Source organism: Sarcophilus harrisii, chromosome 1 (assembly GCF_902635505.1).
Source record: "Sarcophilus harrisii chromosome 1, mSarHar1.11, whole genome shotgun sequence".
In the NCBI taxonomy this organism is placed as follows: Eukaryota; Metazoa; Chordata; class Mammalia; order Dasyuromorphia; family Dasyuridae; genus Sarcophilus; species Sarcophilus harrisii.
The window spans coordinates 57,164,383-57,184,070 of record NC_045426.1 but is presented as its reverse complement, the minus strand read 5'-3'; the positions used below and the strand labels follow the sequence as shown (position 1 = coordinate 57,184,070).

The 19,688-nt window shown below is 40.3% G+C and overlaps 1 protein-coding gene across 4 annotated transcripts in view; it reads right to left on the bottom strand.

The window, feature by feature from the left end:
- Positions 1-19,688, bottom strand: part of CHCHD6 (coiled-coil-helix-coiled-coil-helix domain containing 6) — a 316,552-nt gene that overhangs the window by 270 nt on the left and 296,594 nt on the right. For 3 of the 4 annotated variants that reach the window (XM_031956166.1, XM_031956188.1, XM_031956179.1), the window contains 2 exons: positions 5,544-5,679; positions 3,594-3,683 (listed from right to left, as the gene is read on the bottom strand). In XM_031956166.1, the coding sequence (XP_031812026.1) occupies positions 3,651-3,683; positions 5,544-5,679 (169 nt within the window). In that variant the 3' untranslated portion in view covers positions 3,594-3,650. The remainder of the gene's footprint in view (positions 1-3,593; positions 3,684-5,543; positions 5,680-19,688) is intronic. The other variant, XM_031956173.1, reaches the window with a different exon arrangement.

Below are 19,688 nucleotides of genomic sequence, written 5' to 3'. Positions count from 1 at the left end.
GAGAGTCATGTTATATATGGTAGCATCAGTCTGATGCTACCAAAAATCATAAAACGGTAAACCAAACAAATCATCTAGGAGTTGTTTATTTTATTTTTTTCATAAGTTATGTGTCTTTTCATTATGATGTATAATTGAGCATATTTTTTTTCTTTGCCAGACATGCATTTTCATTGGTGTTGGGGAGTGGTGTTGTCAAACTCAAAAAGAAACAGAGCCACTCCTCTGCACATAAAAATGTGGTTTCTATCCTGACAGTTTTAAACTGTAATGTGATCTACATTTTATTGCATTTTCATTTATCTTAGTAATTTTTTTTCAATTACATTTTAATCTGGACTGTTTTGAGTGAAAGTCTGACTCTTCTTCTGGTCTACCAATGCAATTATTCTGCAAATTATAATCTTAGCGAGCTGCCTGGAGCCTGAGAATTTAGGAGACTTAACCAGGATCACACAACCAATATGTGAGAGGGAAGACTTGAACTCAGGTCCCTCTGACTCCAAGGGTAGTGGCTAGTCTTTGGTCACCATACAGTATTACTTTTCAATGGAGAGGTGACTGTTTAAAATCTCAATCTTTCCCCCATAACTGTTGGAAGACAACAGGGCTTCCTAAGATCATAGAAAATGGAATTCAAAGGAACCCCAGTGGTCATCTAGTTTCCTCAAGGCCGCCAGCTTGTACTATGATTCTCTAGTGAGTGAGTAAGGAGTGGGATCCCCACCCGTAAATGGTCTCAATGTACACAGCTTAACTGAGAACCATAAAACTTCAGAAGGAGAAGGAATCTTACAGGTGACATTTAGTCCCGGGATTCTTCCCCTTTTCTGTGTCGTGGGCCCTTAGGGGCAATCTGGTGAACTTTATGACCCTTAGGATGATGTTTTATAATACACAAGCTGCAGAGGAAATCGTTTCTATTTAAATACTGGTGTGGACTGCTGTTTAAGACATACCAACCAAATCTAATCATCCCATGAAAAGGTTATCCAGCCCTTTTTAGAATATCACCAGACAGGGTGTGCATCCCCATTGTCCCCTTGGCGTAATGGCATCAAACAAGCCTGCCTCCTCTCTTCCATAGGAAAATTTTTTAATTATCTGATGACAGTGATCATATCACTCCACTTTATTTTCCTACTTAAACATTTCTAGTTGCTTTGATTGATCCTATGTCACAGTTCCTAGACCCTTTTGCCATTTAAGTTTGTGATCTTATGTCACAGTTCCTAGATCCTTTTACTATTTTAGTTTGTCAATACCTTTCTTCATCAAGGATTGTCTATACAGAATTGAACACAGTATTCTATTTCAGAAGACTTTGTGGAGACCTTGAAGTGAATTCTATAAATTCACTTCTACTTCAAAGAATCTTTGTACCACAATTTTTTGCTTTGAAAAAACATGGAGATATGGGTATTGTTCCCCAATGCCATTTACTATGGTTGTGATCTTGAATAAATCACCAAACCATAAAGCCCCTACCACTTTTTACTCAATAAAAGGCAAGTTTCCTGAGGACAGGGACTATTTCAAGTTTTATATCCCTTGCACCTATACCATATTAAACAGAGTGAGTGATTAATAAATGTGAAGACAGGAACTGAACCAGAGGATTTCCTGAAGTTTGTACCAGTTCTAAAATTTATGATTCCAGATGTGAAGTCCAGTGCTGATATGACAAGACACATTAGGAGGCAGCATAGGACAATGCAAACAACCAGAGCAACTGGGTTAAAAATGCTGTGTCTGATAAATATTCTCTATGTGACCCTGAGCAGGGCATTAACCTTCATGTGCCTTATTTTCCTAATCTGTAAATGAGGGGGCAGACAAAATAGGCTACAATTTTCGATTTCTACCGTCTTGAGTAACAAAGCCACAAGGTTGAAGAGGATTTCTTGGCTACTAACCAAGGGTATAAAAGACAGAAGAAGTTTACTTTGTTCTGCAAGATTGGGTGATTTTTCAATCTTATTTTTAAGGGGAAAAAATATTGGCCAGTGGCTCTTGAAGCTATTTAGTCAATTATTCTTAATAAGCCAGAAAACACTTAAACATGTATCTCTTTATAGAGTCTTCCCCATCCTTCAAATACATGTGGCATTCTCCAGTGGAATGTTGGCTCTTTAAAGGCATGGACTATTTTCTTTCTGCTTTGATTCCCAGGGCCTGGTGCACAGGCACTAGACTGCCGAACTGAACAGACTCTTTTATACAATAAGATGAACTGTGAGTGGTATGAAATGAGAGTCAGTATTTAAAATAACTTTTGATCAAGGTATAGGTTTTCTTGCCAAAACCTAACCCAAAACAAAAAAACAAAAACAAAACCAAACCTATATCTATAACTGGATTTTGTTCCTTGTGTACAAACAAGACTGAGAAAAAAATTCACTTACATTAACAATGTCACGTAGGATTCTTACCTTTATCCTTCACTTCTTTAATAACAGAATTTTCCAGTGGAAACTAACTCGGGGAGAATGTTCACTCATATGTGATTTTCATAAAAATCAGGTTCTTCCTTGTTAAAAAATCCATGGAGAGCATAAACTCCCCCTGTCAGGAAGCTATACGCATCCATATACATGCACATGCCTCTGGGTCTGACTGCACTGTGCAAGTGTTGAAGCTCCTGTTTGTGGGGCCTTAAAAAATGCCCACGAACCTTTGGAATATGAAAGCATTATCTCTGTTTCCCAGCTCTCTGAGCAACGGCTGGGCCTTGGCCCCACCCACCTAGCCCTTAACTAACATAGACCATGGCAATTTCCTGCTACCTGACTACTGCCTGTAGCAAATGCCTAGGACATACACTTGAGTACACTAGTTAGTGTCTTCGGAGACATCCATTGGGAGGGGGCAGAGAGGATGTTTTTTAGCAATACACACATACACTGTATAGCCAGAATCTTTGGATCCTGAGATAGTGAAGGTATTAGGTCTAACACGCATTTCCCCACACACTATACACTCAAAACTCAGTTGGATCCTTCACTGGCCTCTGCTGTTGCCAGTTGTTCAGCCTCCAATTTACTCTTTAATAATATCAGGGGTGGGAAAGGATGGGGGGGAGTTAGTCCTGGCAGCTTCCCAGCACCTCTCTTGGGCAGGCTGGCTGCAGAAAGCAGGCTGAAGTTTAATGCAATCTGTCTTCCTTCATAATCACATTTTGCCTGTACTTGGTGCAATAAAGATGTATTGGTAAATGTATTGGCTAAAGATATACTACTCTGTTAGGGTGAAAAAAGTCAACACTCTGCCCCTCCCCAAATGCTGCCCCAATCCCCCAAAGCTAAAAGCCTGATTTGTATAAAGAAGAGAAGAAAATGTCCAATGTGGGGGGATAGGACTGGAGGCACTTGGACAGCAGGATCCCTTAGCACAGCATTTTCCCAAATAAGAAATCAGATATGCCAAGAATTAGTTAGGGACTTGAAATCCTGTAGGTCTGGGAATTGGGGGAATGGGGGGAGGGGAGATGGGAGGAGAAGGGCTTTTAATTAAAGTTTTAAGCTTGCTGATTTGCAGACATACAAAGACCTCCTTGGTAAATAGGATAAAAAAAAAATTCCACCAGGACTTACACCATTTGGTCTAATACAGCCTGACAATTTTCCCCATCTCCGTCTGTTGAAGATTCTTCAGGGATGGTTGGCAGCTTGTTTCATGTTATACTTAAAATTAAGCAAACAGATTCCATCCTTAGTAGAAGAGAAAACAGCCTCTCTCCATCCTTAGCTTCTTTACCTTTAGAGGCTCAGAGCGCTGCTCTGGGACCTCAGAAGTTCTCTGACGATGCCATGAGAGAGCCATCCCCTACTTCCAAGGAGATGAACAAATAAGAAATCAATGCTAGGGGGAAGTGCATTCCCTGGGCCTGGGTGGCACACATTTCCAGGAGGAATGCTTTATGCCAGGAAAGATTCAGGGAGCAGGAGTTGAGCTGGGCTTCTGTGAAAGTCCTGGCACACACCAGTACTCAAAACCTCTCTCAATAAGGTTCCAATGGCCTTTGAAATATAGAGGGACTGGATTCTAGGGATCTATCTCTCAACATTCATCTAAAATGTAGTTTGACGAAAACTTTTTGGCTGTTGGAGAGGGATGGCTACACATATGAACCTTGAGGCAGAATGGCTTGCTTTAATTGAGAATTGCTCTGACCTTGGTTACCATATGTAATCCCACAAAGCCGCTGGCTCTCTGACTTGGGAAAATGGGCTTATCTGTGAGGAAGAAAAGTGAGCCTTCACCCTTTATATCAATTAAATGACACAAAAATGAAACTTCTCTTTTAAAAAAACTAATTCTAAGAGCTTTTAATCTAAGATAGCAAGTAAAAGCCAAAGATTTCTGGTGTCCACTCTGTCAGGAAGGGATGGGACAGAGGAGAGGTGGCAGGCCCTCAGGTAGAAAGAAGGGAGATAGCTAGAGAAATTTTATTTCTCCAGAACTTGTTGTTGCTCAGAGTATTAGGACATTCTAGTTACCTGGAGAAGGGATGTTTAAATCAGGGAGATGTACAGGTTAAAATAATGCCTTGACTAGATCTCTGATGTGAGAAAGAGAATGGGCTTTGCACAATTTCTGTCTTGCTGGACTAGATAGAGCAGAGGAACAGTGTTTAACACAGGAAATACAAAACTCCCAGGAGATGAGTGGGCAGGAATCTTTGGTAATTCTCTGGCCTCCTGTTTCCCTCTGGCACCCACTCTATCTTGAGGGTATATCCTATGAGGTCTTTGAAGTTGTCTCTGGTCTCTTGGTTGCAATACACTCAACCATTACATGGTGGGCTATTTCTTGCTTATGAGAATGTCCTACTTCCCAGGCTTAGAATATTGAGAAGTTTTTCAAGGAGTCTCTGGGACCCAAGGCTATTTGAAGAGCTTGCCTGGATCCACTGGCTGTGAGAGTGGAGGGGGAGATTCCAAGGCTGCTGACCAGGATAATCTTATTATCTTTGGGGCCTTGGATCACTTCAGGTCAGATGGAAGAACCCAAAGACTGGAGGCAAGGGAATGCTGTTAGAGAATGGTTGGCACGTTCTGTGGGGCACAACCAGAAGGTGTTACATCTCAAATTGCTGGAAATGGCTACCATAATTTCCCCATCAACATTCCACCACTAGTAGCTTCCTTTCCCAATTTCCTGTCACACAGCCATGGTCACAGAAATGTTTTTAACCATAGGATTTAGAGCCTGAAGGAATCACAGAAACCATCTTGTTCAACCTCCTCATTTTACCTATGAGGAAAAAATGAGGCCCAAAGAGGGCAAGTGACTTAATCAAGGTCAAATAAGTAGGACACTAGCAGAGATGGGATTTGGATTCTAAATCCAATATCTGCCCAACTCCCTCTTTATTTTGAGGCTTCTTCATATAGAAAGATTGGGGAGTCTCATGTTAGAGACAGGTCCCCAAGGGGCCTGATGAAGAAATAGGGAAGGGCAGTACTAAAAGGAATGACACCTTTGCAGTGAGTGGCAGGAAAGCGTGATGAAGAGGGCAAGAAGGGAGGGCCCAGGCCTACCTTCTGGGCAGTGCTCACGCAGTGCTGGTAGGCCTTGACCAAGTCGGAGCACTTAAGCACCTCGCGAAGGTTGTCTCGATAGCAGCGCAGTATCTCGGACTGGAGGCCTGAGCACACGGGGTCCGCCTTTCGAGGTCTAGAGAAGAAAGCAGGAAACAACCATGTCTAAAAGGCCCTGATGGTCTCTGAGGACTCCAGCCTAAGCCACAGGATCAAAGTGACAGAGGGGCAGAGCCTTCTTTCTGGAGCCCACCCCCCCCTCCCCAAATCAGCTGATAGGGTTTGGGCAAATAGCTGGATCAAGGACTGTGACTTCTTCGATTCCTTTCTCTGTCTCCCTCCTTCTCTTCTCTTTTCCCTTCCTCCCCCTCCCCCCCCCTTGCTTTGGAACGAAGCCAAGTCGGTGTGTGCAGAACCAGGTCTGTGGGTATCACCACTATAACAAAGGAGAGAAAATACAAGCCAGGAAGGCGCAGGAGGAGAACCGGAGAGATGCTCTCCAACATTTAAATCTCATCAACACTGTGATCAATACTAGTCTCCCACACTAGTAAAAGAGGATGGGCAGTAACAATTGCTTCCTCACTGCTGTGTGTCCTGTCTGGGTGCAGAGAGCCAAGGCTGGCCTCGCAGGGAAAGACTGGTGCCACTGGGGGAGACACGGAGAAGCCTTTTTTCCAAAACCTTTAAATGCTCACCAGCAGAGGGACTACTTCAAAGGACTTTATTAAGGCATAAATATTACTTGGAGGGAAAAACCCTCCTCCAGAGGGAGTTTGTAAGTCTTCTTTGTATCTGGACCTTTAGGGCAGCAGTCTGGGGAAGCCCATAGGCCTTTCTCCAAACCAAAACTTTAAATTCATAAAACAAAGGATTACAAAGGAAAGCAAGTTTTTCAAAATATTTAAAAACAAAACAATCAAGTTCATGAACCACAGGATTTAGACTAAACCACTGCTTTGGACAAAATGAAAGAATGTCAAGGTAATATCTTGCTACAAAGTCCTGATACTGAACCCCAGTTATGACTCAGGAGGCAAAACAGGGAGGGGGGGCCTGAATGAGGAAGAAGGAAGAGAGATCCAAATTGGGCCTAGATCTGGCTCTGGATTAAGACAGAGAATTGCTGTGTCAGGGCATCGGCCTCAGGCACAAGAGCACTTAGTTGGGGTCTTCTCACACACTGGAGCTTGATTAGCTTTTGGTGCTAAGAGTTCTTTTCTGGTGTAAAGTCACATCTCATTTATTAAGTATCATCAGGCAATGAGCTCGACATTTTTTTTTTTTGATAACTGAAGTTTATGTTTTGAATGTCAAAACTTAAAAAAAAGTAACACACCCAACAAACAACTATTTCTGGTGGAGAGCTTTCTAAAATGAATTGTACATTTTCCTGACTTAAATAAGGACTGAACATTTAATCTTTTTTTTTTTTTTTTAAACAGGAAGGCTTTTAAATTTGGAGCATTAGAGTCAGTTTTAGAGAGGCAATCCAAGACTTCAAAATCTACCGATTTAATAATACTAGCAGAAAATGAAGGGCAATTTGGCATAGTATATAAAGAGCTGGCTGAGGAGCCAGGAAAACCCCTAAATTTAAGTCTAGTTTCAGACACATACTGCCCTGTATGATCCTGGCCAAATTAATCAGCATCCAGTCTTCTAGGCCAGTGGTGTCAAACTCAAATCAAAGCAGAGCAATAGTACTATAAGGTATATATTCCAAAAGAGATAAAAAAACAAAAGGGAAAAGGAGCTATATGTCCAAAGATAATTATAACAACTCTTTTCTAGGGGCAAAGTACTGGAAATTGAAGAGATACCTATCAATTGGGGAATGCTGAACAAGTTGTGGTATATGATTGTTGTGTAATACTATTTATTGTGTTATAAGAAATGATGAGCAGGATTCTCAGAAAAACCTGGAAAGACTTGCATAGGTTGATGCATGTACTGTGTACAAAGTAACAGCAATAGTGTAAGATGATCAGTTATGAATGACTTAGCTATTCTCAGCAATAAAATGAGTCAAAAAAACTCTGAAGGAATTAATGATGAAAAATGCTAGCCATTCAAAGAATTGAAGATGTATGAATACAGATTGAACTACACCATTTTTTACATTATTTTTCAAGAGTTTTTTTTTTTTTTGGGGGGGGGAAGAGTGGTTTGTTTTCTTTCTCAACATTGACTATTATGGAAATGTTTTACATGACTACACATGTGTAACCTATGTGAAATTCCTTGTCTTCTCAATGGGGGTGGGCTAGGGAGGGAGTAAGGAAGAGAATTTGGAACTCAAAATAAAAAAAAAAAAGAATGTTTAAATAGGCTTTTACAAGGGTGAATGTTGACTAAAAATGAACGAAATGAAATGTAACGGGAAAAATAAAATTCTAAATTAAAAACAAATTTAAATTAAATTAACTAAGAAAAGTTTGCTTTAAGTCCCACCTTGGACTCCTGTTTCCCCTGGGATCCAGGGGTAAGTCACAAAATCTTTCATGCCTGAGGCAACTCTCTAAGACTACAAGTTTTCTTTTCTTTTTTTTTTTTTTTTTTATTTAATAGCCTTTAATTTACAGGATATATACATGGGTAACTTTACAGCATTAACAATTGCCAAACCTCTTGTTCCAATTTTTCACCTCTTACCCCCCCCACCCCCTCCCCTAAATGGCAGGATGACCAGTAGATGTTAAATATATTAAAATATAACTTAGATACACAATAAGTATACATGACCAAAACATTATTTTGCTGTACAAAAAGAATCAGACTCTGAATTATTGTACAATTAGCTTGTGAAGGAAATCAAAGATGCAGGTGTGCATAAATATAGGGACTGGGAATTCAATGTAATGGTTTTTAGTCATCTCCCAGAGTTCTTTCTCTGGGCGTAGCTAGTTCAGTTCATTACTGCTCCATTAGAAATGATTTGGTTGATCTCGTTGCTGAGGATGGCCTGATCCATCAGGACTGGTCATCATCTAGTATTGTTGTTGAAGTATATAATGATCTCCTGGACCTGCTCATTTCACTCAGCATCAGTTCGTGTAAGTCTCTCCAGGCCTTTCTGAAATCATCCTGTTGGTCATTTCTTACAGAACAGTAATATTCCATAATTTTCATATACCACAATTTATTCAGCCATTCTCCAACTGATGGACATCCATTCAGTTTCCAGTTTCTAGCCACTACAAAAAGGGCTGCCACAAACATTCGTGCACATACAGGTCCCTTTCCCTTCTTTATAATCTCTTTGGGATATAATCCCAGTAGTAACACTGCTGGATCAAAGGGTATGCACAGTTTGATAACTTTTTGAGCATAGTTCCAAACTACTCTCCAAAATGGTTGGATTCGTTCACAACTCCACCAACAATGAAACAATGTCCCAGTTTTCCCACATCCCCTCCAACAATCATCATTATTTTTTCCTGTCATCTTAGCCAATCTGACAGGTGTGGACTACAAGTTTTCTAAAGAGTTGTACAGTTGACTATTAGAGGGAGTTTTTTTATCAAGAAGTTCTTATGAAATCACAGATATGCATTAAAAAATACTCAAAGTAAACATTTGCTGAATTTAAATTCTGTTTTGTATTCCTGTTATTTCTGTACCATTTTGTCCTCCCATACACTGTAGGTTCACAGAAGATATATCTTACTCAAAAGGAAGATGGCAGGTATATAGGAGATCAGGCAGCAGAATATTACATATTCAGACTACATACCCTTGATGGGGATTCAAGTAACCTTTTTAGACCTTGCCCTGATCATACCCCATGCTTAGAATATTCCACTCCTTCCTTAGAATATTCCACCCCTTCCTTCTCCCTACCACTCAGAGTTCCTTTTTTTGCTTCAAGACCAGATTAAGTACCATATTTTATAGAGAGCTTTTTCAGATCCTCCTTTAAGTACTCTTGCCTGTCTCCTAACCCAATTACCTTATATTTATTTTGTATACATTGCACAATAATAATAATAATAATTACCATTTTAAAGATCTTTAAAGTTGCAAAGTGCAATATTATCTCATTTTGTTCTCACAACAACCTTAGGAGTTAAGGGCTATAATTATCCCCACTTTACAGATGAGGAGATTGAGGCAGACTGGGATTAAGTGACTTGCTCAAAATCACAAAACCAATAAACGTCTGAGACTGAATTTGAATTCATGTTACCTGGTTCTAGGCACAAGCATCCTCTCCACTGGGCCACAGGGCTTCTCAGTACGTACAATTGAATGCAAGCTCCTTGAAGGAATGGGATGTTAATTTTTTTTTCTTTGTGTTGCCTAGTACAGTACCTTCAATATAACCTTTTGCTTGCTGACTGACTGATAGATAAAAACAGGGGGAAAAGCATAGTGGGAAGAGCATTTTGGTGAAACCTAATAGAAGCAGGAACAAAAGTCATATTTGTTACTTTAATATACTATACAGCACTTGGCCAGAAGCAGGAAATAGATGAGTAGTTTGAAAAAATAAGTCACAATACTAAAGATGACAATGATAACGACAATAATAATCATCATAGCCTGCATTTGGAGAGTGCTTATTAGGTGCAGGTATGATAGACTTTAAAAATATTATCTCATTTGATCCTTATAAAACCTTGAGAGGTAAGTGTTATCCATACTTACCCCATTTTACAGAAAACAGGCAAACAGGACACGGGTCCGACTTGTCTCGGGTCCCACAATTAGGTGTCAGGGGCTGGACTGGCACTGGTCTGACACCGCAGCCCAACACCCTGTGCTCCATGGCGCCCCCTTGTGGCCTAGCATAGACAGCTTCAGGATTTGGGACACCCACCACCCAGGGGTCTCCCTCTGCCCAGACAAGACAGCTAATAATTTCTTTCTGTCTGCCTCTTTTTTCTCCTCTTTTCTCACGTTTATTGGATTGGATTGGAGAGTGATTTTAGGCAGGTAGGGAGCTCTTGGTGGTAAGAAACTTCCAATCCGGACTGACATCTCTGGAGTTGAAGGTCTTCAAGAACTGCCTGGGGCTCTGATATATGAATCCAGGGGTCACAGGGCCAGGATGGGTCAGAGACTTGGAACTGAAGGGTTCCTAATTTCGAGGCTTCTCTCTAACCTTTATAGCAGGATGCCTCTCCATAATTTCTTGGTTTGACTCAATGATAATTTTATCCTTCAAAAGGTGGAAGAATCAATGAAGGAACATTTATTTTAGATCTCATCTTCATCCACAAAGAGGAATTGTTTAAGCCGAGGGATGTGAATGCACAGGAAACTCATCAACCAATTAAATTTTAAAAAGCCATGAAGGGAAGCCAGAAGCAAGAGGTGCAACAGAGGATAATTATAAACATGTGGCCCTGTAACAATAGTGTCCTGGGTGCTAGCACTCAGAAAGAGCCGAGACTAGTGAGGAGAGGGAAGGGTGACCCAAAGGGCTTGCTTAGGTGAAATGGAGGAAAAGAGGGTAATAAACCCTCTTTATAAAAGAAGATTATTGCTACTGTTTGGGGTGGTTGGAAGAATAGTAACTGATGATGCAATAACTTGCTTAGCTCTTTCTTTGTGATTTTTCTCTGACAAATATGCCCAGGATTTTAAAAGGTAGAACAAAAAAGTAGAAAACTTAGGGAACTGAAACCCAATATTAATTTGGAGATAGTAATAATGTCTGCTCTTCATTCACTTTGCTTCAATTCATTTCAATCCAATAAGTAATGAAGCACTTATTATGTGTGAAGGCATCCTTCTAGGTGCTAGCATAAAAAAAAAAAAGCCTTGCCTCAAAGAGTTTACCTTCTATTGGGAATGCAACATGCAAAAAGATAAATAAAAACATGATTATTTGAGGAGGGAGAGGACACAAATAAATAGGAGAATCAAGAAGTGGGGAATAAGTAAGAAAGGGATGTGTTTCAGGGATAGCCTTTGCTAAGGTTAAGGAGACAGGGAGATGGAAAGCTCAAGTTGAGAGAAGAATAGGGAAGTTAGCTTTGCTAGAATAGAGATCATCAGAAGAGAAGATAAAAATCAGTACATAAATGCAGCCTAGAGTCAGGTAGCATATAGCTTTAGATCTAGTGTGGGGGCATCTGTATTTTAACAGAGAAGTAACGGAATCATTGAAGATTCTTCAGCAGGACAGGTTCATGGTAAGCTTTGTGCTTTACGGAAGAGGACTGGAGAGAATACAAAACAGAAAAAGAGAAGATCAATTAAAAGTATATGGAAATTGTCCAGAGGGAGGTGGAGAGGACTTGAAATAGGATAGTAGCTGTGTGATTGGAAAGAAAGGGGATTTATATTCTAGAGATGTTGTGGAGGTAGAACTGATAACATAAAACATATTTCCATATTAGCTATGTCGTGAAAGAAGACACAAATCAAAGGAAATAAACAAATGTTGGTGGCACTTTCAATGGCATCAGGAAGTCTGGAGAAGTAATGTGTTTGTGGAGGAAGATAATGAGTTCTATTTTGGACATACTGAGTTTGAAATGTCTAGAAAATAGATAAATGAAGGATCAAGTCACTAGGCCAATGTGAATTGCACCGCAGGATACTAAAAAAAAAAAAAAAAAAAGAAAAAAGAAAACCCTCCAACATGAAGCAGCAAATAGAGGGATAAATTACAACACTTGAGGTTCAATGTTCAGCTGGATTAAATACAGGAAAGAAGAGATGGAGTTATGGGGAAAAAACTGGGTGTTTCAAGATACTGCTAATTCAATATAGGTTAGCAGTGTAACTTGGCTGCCAAAAAGCTGATGTGGTTTCAGGATGCATTGAAAACTACTGTGTTGATAATAAAGGGAAGATTCAGAGCTGGAAGGTGATGGCTGCACTGTACCCTTGCTCTAGTTAGACCAAAATCTGAAGTATTGGGTGTACATTTCTTGGTGTTCCTTGCAGTTTATGAGGGGCAGTGCTTTCCCAAAAGTATCTCTTATACTGATAATCCTTTGTATACAGCAAGGGCATGGTTTGATGGTGTACAATGGAGAGGATGCCAGATCTGAAATCAGGAAGACCTGAGTTTATATATGACCTTAGACACTTCTTAGCTTGTCTAGCCTGGGGTAAGCCATTTAATCCGTTTGCCTCAGTTTCCTTATCTATAAAACAGGGATATGTCAGTAATAGCATCTACTGCCTCCAAGACTGTTGTGCGGATCAAATGAGAGAATAATTTGTAAAGTGCTTAGCACAGAGTCTGGCACATAGTAGCTGCTATCCTATATATAATTATTGTTGATATATGCTGTTTTCTCCCAATAGAATGTAAACCTCTTCAAAGACCCAGGGATGGTGTCTGGCACACAATAGATGCTCAATAATTACTTGTGGAATGAAGGCATTTCCAAATTGGGCCATGAGAAGAGTTGGGCAACAAGGATTGAAGACCATGCCCTATGAGGCTGAAATGAGGGAGTTGCTTAGCCGAGAGACGTGGGAGGGGTAGGATATAATAAAAAACTGTCGTGAGGGGGAGAAAGCGCGTCCAAGGTTCTGCTTGGCCCAAGAGCCTAGACTTAAGAGCACAGATCTGAGTTGTGAAGAGGTGGCGCTAAGTTCCATATAAAACTAGGTGGTGATTGGGGGCAGAGGGCGGGCCTGAAACCAAGACCTTCTGCTTTGGGTCTTGCCCCTGACTCTAGGGCAGGCACTGAGCTAAGTACACAGAAGGTGCTGCCCTCTACTGACCCAGGGAGTTTCTTCATTTAGGAAGTCTCTGAATCAGGGACATCAGTTTAGTTCCCACAATTAAGACCAACTGCGCCCCCTCCCTCCCCCCAACAATCGGGCGCATCCCACTTGTCAGGCCTCCCCAGCAGAGCCAGAGAAGAAAGCCCGCCTCCTGTGGGTGGCCAAGAGTCTCTGACCGAGACCTGCCTCCTGAGGTGGCGCCGCCTTCCATTCCTGGCCAGCTCCACTCTGACCTCCCCCACAGTTCCTAATGTCCCACCTCAATCTGCCTCTGCAGCTCCTACCGCGCCCTCTGGGGGCCCAGTGGCTAGAAGCGCGCTGTGGTGCGAAAGTGTGAGGTGTCAAATACTGGGCTTGAAAAAGGATAAACATCACATCTACAGAGAAGCATGGGAAGACTTAAATGAGCTGATGTGCAGGGAAGTAGGCAGTACCAGGAAGTCAACATACATGGCGACTAAAACAGTGTAAATGAAAAGTAACCAAAAAACCAAGATTGAGTGCAGAGAAATAATAATCCTAGGCCACAGGGTCCCTCCCTCTTTTCTCTGCAGATGTGGAGGGTTAGGGATGTGAAATCCTACTTACAATGTCAAAATGAGCTGACGTGTTGGTTGATTCTGTTGAAGTATTTCCCCCTCTTTTTAAATTCTTTATTCTTTTATTCTTTATTAAGGGACCATGGAAGCATGAGAAAAAAGGCGGGTAGTGTTGCATGGTGGCCTGAGGTCAGGACAGCTGAAGTTCTGTCTCTGACACATTCTGGATGTGTCACCCTGGACAAGTCATGAATCTTTCAGTGCTCCTACTGACTTTCTAAGATGAGTTTTTGGAGAAGGGATGAACCTGCATTGTTAGAGGTCATTTTTATAACCCATACCAAATGAAATCCAGAGTCCAGCTTTTATTCTTGTGAAATGGGATTTCTCTCTTGGAGAGGAAGGAAAGAGATAGGGATTGAGAAATGTAGGTAGTATTAAATATTTGTGTGTGAGTGTGTCTGTGTATACATTTTTTTCTATAAATATGTATATCAGTAACAGCAATTTTTTTTTTAAAGAAAAAAGTCTAATTTGAGAGTACTTCAGTATCTGACAATGGCTAAGATATTTTCCTGTGCCTTCTCTTGTCCAGACTAAACAAGCCCTACTATCTTCATCTAATCCAGATATCTCACAATTTCATAATTCTTCACCATCTATTTTTCCTTAGTGAATTTCTTCAGTGAATTAATATTTTTCCTAAAATTTCTAAAATTTACTATCATCTAGCTGGCTATTACCCAATTTGTTTTACCTACAAGGTGATGCTCCAGGGAAAACTAGAATCTATCCCGGAGACCCAGGCATCTCTACTGGGTCCAGTAGTAGAGTAGGCTTTCCCCCTGGCCTTTATCAGGCCTGCAGGAAGGAGACAAAATGCCAAGTAAATGTCATTTGGTCTAATCCTCCTCCTCTTTCCCACCCCCAGTAGCTGCTCTGCCTGTAAAAAGGACTTGGAATGGAGCAGAGAAGCCGAGAGCACAGATTTCATAATGAAGAGCTTTATAGCACCAGGAATCAAACCATTCATTAAAGTAGCCAAGTTCTGTCCAAACAGAGCCCACCCCAGCCCTGCAGCTCTGCAGTCCAGCTTTATAAAACACACTGGCCAAATCAAAGCTTTTAGAGACATTCAAGTTCTGCTAACAGCTTCTTTTCAAGAATACAAACAAATCCATCCACACTGTTGCAATCTCTCCAAATGCTGGAGTAAGTCCTGGATCCCTTCCTAAGGCTAGTTTCTCAAATAGCGAGTTCCAAAAAAAGTTTTTCTACCAGCCATGCATTAAACTCTCAAGGGACCTAAGTGGCTTTAGGAAGTACAAGTGGCACCTGGAGATCCAAGATGGCACTGGGGTCCATACAGTCTGCTTAAAAGACGTTATCAGAGATGAAAGTGAGAGCTGAGAAACAGAGGACATTCTGAAAGGGAAGAAACGGATTGACTGTGATTTATCAAAGTGATTTTAAGGAGTGGGACCCCTTAATGCTATTTTCTCCTCTACCAAATTAATTCCCACCCATTCTTCAAGGCTCAGCAGAAAACCTAAGTTCTATAATCCAATTCACTGTGGAAAAATAAAGCAACAGCTAGAATAATACTGAATAACAAGACATAAAATCATAGTTTACATTCCTGCCTAAAATTACAGATAACTGAAGCAAAAGAATTTCAATTATTTGGAGTCTCAGTCACAATTTTTCATTTTATGGTCTATGTATAGATTCAATATCTCTATGTAAAAAACAGAGCAAATGCACTTGTATGTTTTAAACTCAAGAACTATTAATGGCTTAATTTATTTTTCAAGGAACATCAATAACTTATGATTCTGAAAAAGATATTGCTGAAATCTTAATAGTCTTCTAATCAACTCAATGAGGTTTTCTAAGTTCTTAAAATAAATGAAGCTGTAGCTTTGAATTAGCAACAAACTCATTTAATTTAAAAACACACAACAGAAAAAACATAATGGTGTAGAATAAAATTTTTATAAGAATCCAACCTTACAGAGAAATTATCATGGAAAAAGTACTACTATCTTTCTTCATGAAGCCTTCCTTCCTCTGCCTATCTCTGCCCCATATTTTTTCCCCAGGGAGAAAAAAATAAGCCTTTATTTATAAGTAATAACATTTTAAAAATTCAAACAGATGACCCCTGAGGACCTTACCCTTCTTTCCAGCCTAGGTCCCATTAGACCCTCTCCCTTACTCCTTGTCTCTCCAAAAATCTTTGAGGAGGAGGACAGTGGAAGTGTCAAGATGGGTACTTTTGATCACACTCTGAACCAGAGGGGAAGAGAATGGAGACACAGCCCTCCAGTTTGTTTCCCCAACTTAAGACAAGTTCCACAGTGGAACTAGGGATGGGTTGGAGAGACCATCTCAGGGTCCTCTGTCCACTGGCAAATGCCCCCTCAGGCAGTTAAGCACTGAGAGGCAGGCAAAAGGCTTAGAGGTGGCAAGGGCTGCTGAAGTTTAAATCATTAGATGATTTACCCCATAGATGGGGGTGGGGGGTCACTTTTTGAGAGAAAGGCAGACAAGCCCAGGCAGTTGGGATGTAGGTAGCAGAGACGAAGACTCTGTCGTCCCCAACAATTAATACTGGGAACTTGGCTTCTTCAGTGTCAACCCCTGAAGCAGTCACAAACAAATCCAGCCACAGCCCTCAGAACAGGAACCATCTCTAGGGATGAAGCTAATGGGAGGCCTGGGCGATCAAGAGGTAGCTCCCTTCTGTAAACAATGGGACTTTCCAAAGCCTGTAGCTAAGAGAAGTTGAGGAAGCCCCTTTTTTGTTTTTTTTTCTACCACTCTGTGTCTAGTTCCCTTTTCCCATTCTTATCACTTATCTCTCACAACTTAACTTGTGTACCCATTACCTACATTTATAACTAAACCGTCAAGAGGCAAATAGTTTGTGCTATCCCTGATAGCTAGCTTTATATTTTGCAAGACAATATTATATAAAACTAAGTATAGCAGCACTTCTGGACTACTCCCAACAAATACTTTTAAGGATGTTACCCCCAGAGAGTAGCTACTATTTTGTGTGTATGTGTGTCTCCTATGAATGCTTTTATGAATTTGTACTAACATTAAAGTCCCAGTGATAGTGCTGTCCATTAACAATCAGCCAGTAGACAAAGTTAGCTCATGGCAAAGGCATTTACTAAGATGTCATAGTAAAAAAAAAAAAAAAAAAAAAAAAAAACAAAACAAAAAAAAACAAAACAAAGACAGTGGTTAAATATAGTTCCTTTTCTCCAAACCTAGGATGTATTCTCCCACAAATATAGTGTCCATAAGAAGGGTAGGGCTCAAACTTCAGAGTGCAATGATAATGAGAAATACATGTAAATACTTGTGGCAAAGGTAACTCATAACTATTGGCAATGCTAAGCCTACTTTCCTTCTTCACAAAGTTTTCACATAGTTCTCCTTGGGTACAGTATTTCTGTTAGGGAGGGGGAGCTTTCAGCTTGGTTCTCAGAATCTGTTCCCCTTTCCAGCTTTCTCCTTTCAGTGTTGCCAGGAGTCTTGATTTCTGAAGCTGCTTCCTTTTCCAAGTGACTAGTGCTTTTCTAGCCATCTCTCTGGAAGGTGTGCCTTTGCTTCCTAAATTGGATTACAAGTTCTCCTGAATTGGCAAATTCTTGAATTGCTGGATGAAGTGTCCTTCTCTGGACAATTTGATAGTAGAAGCATGACATTATGTGGGACAGAAATTCCCTCTGCTCCTTTAGAAGTTCTCCTTCCACAAAGTGATCCCATCCTCTCTTTCCTTGAAATCCTGTTCTTCCTTGAACCCTTTTAAAGGCCTGCCAAGGCATGTCTAAATTTTGCTCGTCCAATGACATTGCTTCCCTTAATTCCATCAAAGAAATGTGTTCATACATGATAAAAGTATTGCAGTTTGTTACTACCTTGTACATTAATACATTTTGGGACTTTTGGTTTGAGAGGTCAAAAATTAATTTCCCTACAAAAATAGGAAATAGCGGTTGAAGGGAAAGTAGAATGGTTTCAAGCAGAACTATTGATAAGATATTGTTGCTAGCAGCTTTCACCAAAAGGAATCAATGGAGTTATGTGTATTAAAAAATAACACTTAATTCAATAACCACACTTAGCCCTAAAGTCCCTGGTATTGCACTGCTTAAAATGAAAATATTATGATTTATAATAGTTTTCCCCAACAGGGGTTTGTAAATAGGCATAATTCTTCAAAAACTTAGTAAAATTTATAATTTTTTTTTTAAAGGACCTCTTTTCCTATCTTAGTTCTGGATTTTTGCTTCCTTAGATACCAACCTGAAGATGAAAGAGGTAAATCAGTCCATGTTAGAGAACACATTTTTTTTCCTAGTCTGAGGTACTGTTTGAGTTGAAGAACACCACTTAATCTATATAAGGAGCCACAGTTAGAAGATAAGTACCTTAAGTAGTATTTTTGGTAGGAGTGATGATTGTTATTTGGTCTTTGGTCACAAAGAGGACTATGACATCAGGGAGGTGATGCCATGATAGCTATTAGCCAGTTTCTACAAAACTGATCTTCCTAAAATACAAGTCTGACCATGTTTACCACCCCCCCAATCAATTCCAGGGACTCCCTATTGTTTTAAGATCAAATAAAACTCTGTGATTTGGCTTTTAAAACCTTTCCTGACTTTGCCCCTTCCTACCTTTCCATTTTTCATATACTTTACTCTCCCCTTCATGTATTCAAGTGATTTAGTGACATGATATATTCTACTTTCAGATTCCTAACATTTTGACTGGTTGTGTCCCTAACACTGGAACAGTCAGTCACCCTCCTCATCTCTGTTTTCTGTCTTTCCTGACTTACTTTTAAAATCTCCGATAAAAGTTGCACTTTCTGTATGTAAGAAGCCTTTCTCAATCTTTCTTAATCTTAGTGTTTTCCCTTTGGGATTATCTTCAATTTGCATGTTGTTTCCCTCAATGGAGTATGAGTACCCTCAACAACAGGGATTGCTTTTTGCCTTTCTTTGTATCTTCACAGTACTTAGCACAGTGCCTGACACAGGTAGGCACTTAATAAATGCTTGCTGACATCTTTTGTTCAAAAAGACCCTAATTCTTATCACAGATTCTGCCTGCTTCACCATAATTTGGAAAACCCTATAATTATTCTTTCCAAGTGAGGCTGAAATGATCCACACTTTAATTTTGGCAAGCTAACACATACTCTCCTAGCATTATGTTAAATTACAAGTCTCCTCTCCTTGAGGATAGGTCAAAATTGGAAAAGAATGATAAGAACAAGTCATATGTGATTTAGATCCAAGAGTCAAAGAGAGATAGACTAAAGCCTGGCCACCAGGTCCTGGAGTGGTCCCAATCTAAAATTGCTCACATGTCCATTCTAGTCATAGAAAGGTTAATCCTCTGGTTTTGGGATTACTGAAGGGACTGAAACTCCAGAATGCATCATGGGACAGAATCTACCTATTCATTGCACATATGGCTGAAGGGGAGCAAGTATCTGTGTGCAACATCAGTCTCTTAAATCTGACCCTTCATCCACTCCTAATTCACCATCTATAACTGAAAGTGCTAAGCTTTAAGGCAGGATGGAGAAGTACTACACAATTCTTACTATAAAGGAACATTTGGTTAGAAAGGTAGGTTCGGAGGAATTAAGAGATGGAAGGATCCTCAAAGAACACCTAGTAAAACTTCATCTTGCAGAAGAGGAAACTGGGGCCTAGAGGGGACAATGACTTGCCCAGTCACATAAGCTATATACACAGCACACAACAAAATTCAAAACCAAGGTCTGGCTCTTCTCATCCAATTGCTCCCTTCCACTTCTAAATCCTATGAGATGCAGCCTGGAGCAGTTCAGGGCTGAGATGAATTCCTCAGACCC